This window comes from Centruroides sculpturatus, unplaced genomic scaffold, assembly GCF_000671375.1.
Source record: "Centruroides sculpturatus isolate CEXI.00-Female unplaced genomic scaffold, Cexi_2.0 scaffold86, whole genome shotgun sequence".
NCBI lineage: Eukaryota > Metazoa > Arthropoda > Arachnida > Scorpiones > Buthidae > Centruroides > Centruroides sculpturatus.
Window position 1 is genome coordinate 739,644 of NW_019384475.1, and position 11,396 is coordinate 751,039.

The 11,396-nt window shown below is 24.7% G+C and overlaps 1 protein-coding gene across 1 annotated transcript in view; it reads left to right on the plus strand.

The window, feature by feature from the left end:
* Positions 1-1,213: 1,213 nt before the first annotated feature.
* Positions 1,214-11,396, plus strand: part of LOC111621289 (inactive dipeptidyl peptidase 10-like) — a 97,889-nt gene continuing 87,706 nt past the window's right edge. Inside the window, exon 1 of the mRNA XM_023363375.1 lies at positions 1,214-1,359. Coding sequence (XP_023219143.1) covers positions 1,237-1,359 — 123 coding nt within the window. The 5' untranslated portion in view covers positions 1,214-1,236. The remainder of the gene's footprint in view (positions 1,360-11,396) is intronic.

Consider the following 11,396-nt stretch of genomic DNA (forward strand, 5'->3'; position numbering starts at 1 on the left):
AAATATTTAATTTTATGTTGAGAATAATATAATTTTACAGGTTATTAAAAAAAAACAAGAAAATTCAATTGCATGTTTAGAAGAGACAAATAATCAATTGAATGTTCAACAAGAGAAAAAAGGAACCTATAAAATAATAATAATAAAAATACTGGAGTATCTAAATAAGAATACGTTGTAGTACAAGAAAACTACATAATAATTTCTCTTCAAGTCTACTTTACTGCTTGATAATCGTTAATAATAAATATACTAAGTCACTGTTTATCTTAAAATTCTTAACTTTGGAATATTCCCAAGTGACATTCCATTAGATTACGGAATGGTGCACGTTTGGAAGATAATGTTGCTAATAATTTGTTAAATTAGCCAGAACAACGACTTGATCGCTCATATATCGATCTATAATACTAAACTTTTTTTCCTCCTCCCCTTTAGTAAAGTACGTAATTAAATGAATATATAAATATTAAAACAAAAGCATTAAATTATTCTTTTAACGTAAAAATTTAATAATCAATTCCAAATATTTCTATTTATTTTTAATCCTATTATAATTTTGCGAGAGTTTGTATAGTTTCAGATTCTAGATTTAATCTATTTAAATTTAAATTTTGATGTTGTATTTAAGTCTCATCAATTATGGAAATTTGTTAAACAAAATCTAAGTAATGCTTTAACGTTTAAATTATTATAATTTAAATAAATTCTAAAAATTAAATTATATAATTAAATTCTCAAAAGTCATTTTTTTTCGAGGTGAAAATGTTACATTTATTCTTCCTGTTATATTAATATATTTGTATATTTTATAATATAATAATTATAATTAAGAAATTTAAAGTATATTGTATAATTTAATTATAATATATCATTATAAATTTTTTTAAAATGAATTTATTCAAACAATTAACACTCCAGCAATAAATTTCTTGTAAATAATTCACATCGTACAGTTTCTAATTTTATAACCAATTTATTTGAAGAAAAATTTAAGATATAAAATAATAAATATAAACAGCACTTAAGATTGTGTTTTAGCTTTTAATAAACTCAATCATTACTTTAGTTTAACGGATAATTTTTAAAAAAATTTATATTCGTGAGGTACTTTTATGTGCTGTCGTGCATCAACTGGGTCTTTGGATGACGACACAGTTTGCAGATTGTCCGCCAGTAGCGCTGTTGCTGCACAGTTTGCTTCAGTGTTTGCTACCAGACTGTCAGAGAGTACCAATGAACTACACCAGTGGATCTGCATCCGCCAACATCTCGGGAAAAATCCGAGACTTGCCTGTATCCAGCAGCTCAGGACATGCTCAACAAAGTGATAAATCCAACATCAATGATCAATTCGCCGTGAGTTATATGTATATGTATAATATTTATACTTTGAAAAATTTTTTTTTATTCCTTTTAACGGAACAGGTGGTTTGAATGTTGGACCGATGCCGAGAAGCTGAGAAAAATAAAGATAGACATACCCGAAGACGTATCTTTATACCTTTAGCAATGATTCCGTATATAAGCACATATGGTAGCATGATTTATAGTAATAAATATTTGTAAAAATTTATATAATTATATATATTATTANATACAGTATATATAACGTGTTCCGAAAGTCAGTTGACCATTGTATAGACTAAATTGCTCTTTTTCAAATACTTAAGCACTTAATCATATTTTAAAATCCTATTTATAGCAATCTTGTAAAAGAAAAAAAAAGGTATATTTGTATCTACAGAGTGGGCCAATTAACCAATGTAAAAATTAAATTGTTGTCTTATTTAAATACATATATAATTTATCATGTTTACATCAATTGTACACGTTGTTTTAAACTTATTTTATGCATTATATTCGCAACTTCCACTTGTGATATACAAAATAAAACAGAATTAACTGACTTTTGGTCCATCCTGTACATATATAGTTAAATTTAATCAATTAATTATAGTAAATTTAAGAAAGTAAGATTAGTATTAGTTTATATAATCTTAATTTGAAATTATTTAATATATTTCTATAAATTTTAGTCTTTTTTCTTTTGGGATTGAGTGAGTTGGGATTTTTCCAATGTTTCCAAAATTCCATTGAGGATAAAGATGTCAGATGTCAAGAATTTTAACATTATTGTCTCAAAGAAGAGTTGAGAATAAATTTCCTGTCTTCAATAAATTTGACGTGGATTTTCTTCTTTATCAATTGAAATTTTTTAAATATTTTATCTTTCGTCTGATACTGTTTATCATCTGATAAATCTCACGTCATTGAAAAGAGTCAAATTATTTTAAGATACATCATAAATTTTAAATTAGAAAATACTTATACCATAATAAATAACTCTATAGAATATATATATAGTTTATGATGGATACAGTTTATCCTTCATAACAACAGAAAAATAAGTCTATACTTTTATGAAAGAATTCTTTCCTTGTTCATAAAAAACATGCAGGATCGTAAGATATCTTCTTTATTTTTGGTGTTAAGTTACTTTTGTGCTATAAAAATTTCATAAGTTATGTATAGAATGGGATTATGAGAATCTTTATTGTTATTTTCCTTCTTATGATTCATATCTGATTATAGAAAATTGTATTATATCTATTGAGGAAATTGTTTCTCTGATTATACAAGAATTTCTTTTGTGCAGAATACCTCTAAATGCTTCGTGCATGTGTAAAATTATGTAATTTTTATGTATGCAACATGGCATACTTTTGTTTAAGTGCATCATATTTTTTAAGTGCATGTTTGATAATTTCTCATGAGTTGGTTTAAAATTTTGTAATTTATCATCAAGAATTGGACTTGAAGTTTAGGTTTTAGTGCTAAAAAGACAATAAAATGTTAAAATGTTAAAATTTCGACAAATGTTTTAATTATAAAACTTTAGTGTTATAAATTAAAAAAATAAATCAAAATTTTAAGTGTTATTATTGTAAAAATTACCAAAATTTTGTATTTTACTATTAAAATTTAACAAAAATTTTAAGTTTTACGACAAAGAAAAAGAAGCCAAAATTTACATTTTATTGCTAAAAAGATGTCAAAATTTTATATTTTATTACCAAAAAACTTGAACCAAAATTTAAAATTTTAGCACTAAAATCGAACCAAAAATTCCTCGTTTAATCACAAAAAAAAGATGCCAAAATTTTATGTTTTAGACTTTCTTTTATGTCATAATTTCGCGAAAAGATTCCCTTTGAGACAATTTCATAAAGCGTTTCATCTAGATGAATTTAGAGAAGAATTTAGATAAAATTTTTCCTTTAAAACTGTGTAATTTCTGGTCCATATCACGTCTTCTCTGTAGATACTTTTGCTTCCGCGCCGTAAGGTCAAAGGTTACGGCGCCGAACTTTTTTGTTTCCTCTTCTTTTATTGGAGGATTTTGGAGATACCAAATCATTAAATGAGGTTTATAAGAAGGAAAATAATGAAAAGAATTGAACAAGAAGCGTGGTTAGTGAAAGTCTCCACTTTTTATTTATTTTTTTGTGTTAAACAAGCGTGTTTAAATAGCATTGCATGCACAGAAGCTTTGTATGAATCAAAATGATTTTTTATCATATTAAATAACAACAATATTAACAAAAGATCTATCCACAACATTCTTTGTTCCACATCATCTTGTTGCTATGGTTACCAACGCCTCAGGCTTTTCTACACTCTGATACGACTGTCATTCCCAACGATCGATTGAATTTCTAACGGGTGGAATCACGAAAAATGAATTACTACATGATTTAAAATTAATATTACTTCATATTTACCATTATAAGTAACTAGATATCATCAGTTAAAACCCATATTTAGTATAAAATTTGAATTTTGAATTTAAAAAATTAATATTTAATTAACAAAAATTCATTAGAACATCCGTAATTTAGGTCAAATAGATGTCAAAACTATTAAATATCTTATAGCGAATTTCATTATTCATTAATTCTGTTTAATAAATATTATTTAACGTTTCATTAATAATAATTCAAGTTGATGTAAATATTAATTTATTAACTTTACTGTATGTATACAGCTCTACATTCGATGATAAAGCATTAATTTTGTAATTAATCAAGGGATTATTACGGTTTATAAGTAGATATTTAGCAATTGTTTACGACTTCATCACTAAAGAAATTGCATTTAATTCGAAATGATTTGCAAATTAAAGATGCAAATTGTTTCATCTTTCTTATCTTTTTTTTCATCCTTCTTCATAATTTTTTCTTTTAGTTTTTTCTAATGAATATTCTAAAGGTTACTTACACAAATTTTCGGTCGTTTGATGTGAAAGGTTGAGTAACAAAACAGCTAAATAAGTAAACAGCAATGAAGAAAAATAATATCTGTTTTTTTTTATCTAGGGAATAATAATGTTAATATAAAATAAAACTAAAATCACGAGTGAGAAGTATACGGTAAATGGTACATAGTTTTAGAACGTACGTTTGAAGTGCATAGATAAAGTGGAGTGTAAACTGCACGAACGAAAAGTGTAAGGTGAAAAGTAGAGAAATGAATGGCTTCGATAGGATAGAATATGTCATAGGAATGAAAAGCACACAATGAAAAAGTATAGAATTGAACGGCACCTATAGAATAGAATGTAAGTGATAAGAACGAAGAACACACGATGAAGAAGTATAAAATTGAATAGCACTTATAAAGTAGAATATAAGTCATAAAAGAAAACGATGAAAAAGTATAGAATTGGATGGTATTGGTAAAATAGAATAAAAGCGATAAATGAAAAGTAAACGATTAAGCGAATTAAAAATATATAATTGAAGAGTATGGATAATATGAAACACAAACTGAAAAAATGAAAAGTATAATAAATAAATGACTAACAGAATATAAATGATAAGATTGAAAGGCACATAGATAAAGAAGCATAGAATTGGATGACATCTATGGAGTAAGAATATAAGTCATAAGGAAAGTACACGATGAAGTATAGAATTAGTTGACACTGATAAATTAGAACAACTCACAGAAATGAAAAATATAGAAATGAATAATATTAATAGAATAGAATGTAAACGATAAGAATTAAAGAGCATATAATTGAAGAATGTATAAGAAGTAGAATATAAATTGTGAATGAAAAGTGTAAGATGTTTTATACAATGTTGAATAGCAATGATAAAACAGAATATAAATCACAAGAATAAAAATTTTATAATTTTTGAACCACACGGATAACGTAGAATGTAAATCGTAGGAATGAAAGACACACGATGAAATATAGAATTGAATAAAGAAAATCCGAACATTCGAATGCACGTAATTGAAGAGCATAGACAAAATAAAATATAAATTGTGAGAATGAAAAATATCATATGAAAATTATAGAATTGTGTATTAAAAAATTATAGAATGGTGTATTAAAAAATAAATAAAATAAAAATCAAAAAATGGAGAAGTGTAAAATTTTTGAAACAGTTTAATATAAAATAATAGTCATGGAAGTGAGGAAGTGAAACGTAAAAATCGTAATAGTAAAAAGTATTTCTGAAATTTTCAAGAATTGTTTGAAAAGCACAGAATTGAGTGTTAAAATGAAATACAATAAAATAGAATTAAAAGTGCAATTAAAAAGGAAAACAAAAACACAAAATACAGAAAAATTCAACAAATGGCAAAGAAATTTTTTTTGCTATTTGTTGATTTCTATTCTACTTTTTTATTGTTACCATACTTTAAAAATAGCTAAGAAAAGAATACAGAGAAGTCTTTGAGTTTTAGAAACCTCAAGAGATAAACTTGGTCTTTCACATCTTATATACGACCTATAAATAGTTGCACGTGACATTATAAATCATCTACTGATATACGCTATAAACTATCATTTAAAACTTTAATAGTTACTCGATAAAAATATAAAAACTTATCTTCCAGTTAAACGTAATTTATTTTACGAAAAATATGTCGACATCTTAAATGATTGTATTGCATGTTATATAATTTCAATATAGTTTTTTAATGAAATTTTCTAAAAATGAAATTAAAGGGTAAAGTTTTAAAAGTAAAGTGGTGCTATTAATGAAAATGAAAATATAAATATATGAAAAATTTAGGACTTTCTAAGTTATAATTAGTGAAATGTGAATATGAAAATTAAAAAAAAACGGAAAACAAAAATTTTATAACATGATTAGAAGAAAGGTAAATATAAATATTATAAAATCAAACAATTTCATGATTAGTAAAAACATTAGTAAAAACGTAAGTGCGACATTTAAAAAACTTTTTTTAGCTATTTAAATTTTCATTTTCACTAATTATGGGCTAACCTGATATCATAAAGGGACATGAGGGCATAGAAATTAGATTTATGTGTAAAAGTATATTTGTGAATAAATCTGGCAAGACTTTACTCGTAACATATGAAATATTCTTACATTATAAAAATATTTAATTAATTTATTTTTATTTTATTATTAGAAAATCATACGAATAAATAGTCATTAAATATTTATCACAAATTTTCTTACGTATTTATTTTAAATATTCGGTTAAGGAATATCCTTTCCGTCTCCTGAAAACGCCTAAAAACGCCTAAAAAATTTCAAAGCCTATGGTAGGCTTTGAAATTTTTTAAATTTTATAATATTTATAACCTGTAATTAGTAAAAATATAGATACTGATATTTAAAAAGGGAGTAAAAAATTCATATTCGGTAATTTTTTATTCTTTTTTTAATTTTATTAATTTCTTATTAATTTTTTTTGTACTAATTCTATGATTTTTATTGGGCTGTAATTTGAAAACACTGTAAATCTATAAATTCCTATTGTCGTTTGTCTGTCCGTCGGTTTTTCTTAATCTCGAGAACTAGATAATTGAAATTCAAGACCAGATATGAAAAGATGACCGGCACGACTCCATTGCTAACGGAAAAGTATGATGTAAAGGGGCTAATTTGTACAGTACTAATTCGAGGTGGACATCACACATTTTAAATTAAATAAATTAAAAATATGATTAAAAATTCCAGTCCAGCATTATGACGATGTCAAAATAAATAATTTCTCATTGTATTTAATTTAATTTGTTTTTAAATTCAGAGCTTTTAGTTCTTTACATTTTTTTATGTTTTCACATGAAATTCTTAAGAAATAGACTCGGAATATATGTTAATTTAAAAATATATTTTATTTATGTAATTTAAATGTAATAGGTTATAATTTATTTTGCTTCCATTAAGCGCATTTTTGTGGAATTTACAGATAGAGACTTATTTGAATAAGAAAGCATCTTAGTTTTGCGATGGGTAACGGACTTTTGGACCATCCTGTATATTTATATAGCCTCATGTAGTAAATATAAAGTACTTATATTTTAATATTTTAAATGGCTTAAAAGCAATGATTTACATACAAAATTACTGTTAGTAACATTAATTACTTTAAAATGCAATAATTACTTATCGATAAAAGATTTTCACATAATTTGTATAAAAAAAACACACACACACACACACACACATACACACATACACAAATAATTCAAATTAACGATTTCCTATACAAATTAAAGTTCTGTTAATGGCAATTAATAATTTAAATTTATTTAATATTTAATTTGAATTAAAAAATCCAGAAAATATATTTTCTTTACAGAGTTTTTAAAATAGTTTGATAGAAAAATCATGATTAGAAATATTTAAAAGAATTGCATTTTATTCCGGTTTCGTGCTTGGCAAATGACATTTTCTAAAAGAAACAACTTTGAAATTTAAGTGATAAGAAAGAAAATATATCGACCCCGAAGAGATTTTTTTAAAATTTTTTTTTGTTTTAGAAATCCATTAATTATTTTAATTATCTTTCAAAATATCTGAATAACTTCGATACTTAATCTGAATACTTAAAAATTGTGTGTATATAAGTTCTTAAGGTTGTTAAAGAGTTAAAAAAATTAGAATATTCTAAAAATTACAAGATTTTTTTTAAATCCTAAAGTTTAAAATGTTTTTTAATGAATCAATGCTTACTTTATATAGCTAAAGTTATAATTTATATTTATATATATATAATTTTGGATTATTATAGGATTTAGCGCTTTAAATTATTATTATTATTATTATGTTTTTTTAATTTTAAAAAGTTTTAAAAACCTAAAATGAAATACAGAGTTTAGGTTTTTAAACCTCAAATCTTGTAACCTTACAATAAAAAATTCCTTATAATTAAAGGAATTAATATTTAAAGAAGTAAATTCAAAATAAAAGAATTCTATTATATAGGGGTTTTTCTTTTAAATTTTTCCTATATTGATATATAAGTTTTTTCAATTAAGAAGGATTTTTTTTTAGAAGGAGGCTTCTTAGATAACTTAAATAGTAATTACTCATATATAGCAGCTTAACATTTTCGATGATAGACTAATCTATCAACAGGATCTGAGGGAGAGAATTTGGCGTTAATGAGAGAACTGTGATGCTTCGTGAGAATAGATAAGCTGGATGGAAACTAATTAAGATCTATGCAACTAAAATTAATTATGGATTGATTCTTAGAATTCTAGAAAAGCTAATTGTTAGAAATTGTATTATTAACAAATCAATAAAAGCTAATTTGTTGAAAGAATTTTTAAGCGATCTTTTTTAAATAATCATTTAAAAATTTAATTAAATTATTTGTGAATAATTTTTAAGATTAAAATATTAAATATTGTTTTAATTTTTTTGAAAATTTTATTGAAATTCTTATTCAATTTTCATCAAATTTGTAATGAATATGTAAGTTGAACCATTGAAACTAATCCGAAAATTTCATTTTCAACGTCGTATATTTGTGAACGATTCAATAATATACAGATTAGTAAGGTATTAATATTAGTTAATTATTATTTTTTAAATGCAGAGAGAGTTTAATACTAAAAATTCAATCGAGAAAATTTTTTTGTTTTTCTGAAAATTTTATGAAAATTCTTGAAATTCTTGAGCAATCTTAATTAAATTTAAAATTAAGAGAATTGACGAGATTTAAGAGTTAAACCAAGAATTCGAACTCTTGAAATGAACCAGAAAATATTCATTTTTTTTTCTTAAATGATTTCATAGATATTCAACAGCTAGGCGATCGAATGTTAATATAAGCTAATTTTTATTGTGTAATTATATGTAAAAATATAATACTGTATGTCAGAAATATTTTAAAAACGCTTTTGCTTCACTACAATGCACTTAAACACACATATCTGAAATATTATTTACGAATATGATTATTGATTAAATTATACTTTTGGTCATGTTTTTATAAATTGGGGATGGTGGGACTGAGGTTATCTCCATCACTCCTAACTCAATCTCGAAAACAGTACATATACAACATCGTCAGCATCGATCTGTATATATTTCGGCGATCGGACCAATGAGAATATGTAAGCATAATTTCTTAGTTGTCAAGTTTTGAGTGGATATAAAAAAATATCCAGTTACGAGTTGCGTAATGTTTCCGGCTGAAAATTTAAAATTGTGAATGGCGCCATCTGTTATGAGATTTTATTTAAAAACTTTTAATGTTATTAATTATTATAAAATGACAAAAAGCTTAATTTTGAGCGTAAAGATGAGTTTTATAGAAATTTATAAATGCTAATAACCAGTAAAATCTTTATTAAGTCTTGTCACTCGAGATATGACACATGACTCCCTTTCTATCGTCCCACTCCTTCGCCTCTAATCACCGAATTTAGTAGCATGAATCTATCACCTAATACACAAACCTCCTTGCAAAATTTCAGAAACTTTCGACAGAACACGTATTGAACAGCTCAAAGTGAGTGGAAATAAATCGTGCACTCTCACACACTAACATCCATACATACAGAAAAAGAAAACAATTTTGTTTTGCATTTCTCAAAATTTCAAAGTATCCTGTGTCCAAACATGTAAAATCTTGGTGGTCATTTTTCGACCGATCACCATACTTTCCTTTCTTGTATATCACGGATCAGTATCGTTTCTATTCTTAATTTTTGTAATACAGTAGAAAATAAAAATACGTTAGGGTGAGTTTTTCTAAGTTTTCTGGGAATACATTTTTAAGTACAAAATATTGATGGGGACCTCTCTGTCCTTTATGGATCTATGCCCGTGGGCATCAGTACAATTCAAATGCATTGTAGTAATGCACACGGCGAAGTTCAATTGATATATGTTACTGATTAAATTCTATATTTTGTGTAATTCTATATTCCGCTCAGAAACCCAATCATGATACAAAGAAAGTTACATAAAAACGTTTAAAATAAAAAAACGAAGAAATTTTAATGTTAAAAATTCGATTCGAAAAGAATGTCTTTTACTGAAAAAATTTTACTGATATTTTGAAATTCTTATCAAATTTTTAGTAAGAATGTAATGGGAACCTTTGAAATTAACCCGAATATTTCAGGTTTCCCTTTTAAATAGTTTTTTGAGATATTCATCAGACTGACAGCCTGACAGATAGCTTTAACGTAAGCTAATTTTTACTTAAAAGAGACAAATATTTAATGTTAAAAATTTAGCCGAAAAAAGAATATTTTCTTTTTGTACTTTTTTTTATTTTTTATTTTTTGCAGCGCAAGAAAAAGAATAATTGTTTCTTATTGAATTGTGATTTGGAAACGTGACAATTCCCTTGCCTGTACGATGAAGATTTCAATAAGAAAAGACATTTTCTGACCAAATTTCTCGAATCTGTTTTGAATTTGTTGTTATTCTGTCTGTAAAAAAATAAAAAATAAAAACGAAAGCACTATTCATTTTAACAGCAAAAATTAAATTTTAAACAAAATTCATTTATTTTAAACTGTTTAATTTTATAATACAAATCTAAAATTTTAAAAAGTTTATTTCGAAATATTAAACTTTTTAATAAAAATATTTTAAAACATTAAATTTTAAACTTATTTTTACACTGAAGCTTATTATAATCTACAATAAACATGTTAAACTTAAGGCTTATTGAACTTATTTATTTAAAACTATAAAATTAATATACTTATGCTTATAAAATAATTTAAATTTATTATATTTTTATCTTTCTATATAAAAACATTTTAAGAAAAATAAACATAAATATATTCATAATATATCTGGCAACATTGTTATAATCCGGAACTACTGTAAGCAGCCATATTGATTCTTCTCCTCATGCGATTTCTTGTAACAGAAAGTATTTTTAGAGTAACTGAATTTAGCCAAAATTTTCGTGACTTGTATACTCAATCCACATTACTTTCGAACTCCAGAAATAAAATAATAGCTGTAGAAACATATGACACAATCTGAAACATTTGTATTTTTCTATATTAGAATATACTTTTTAATTGTTTTAGTAAAATATATATATATTGAATAAAGAGTATTTATATTATAAAATAT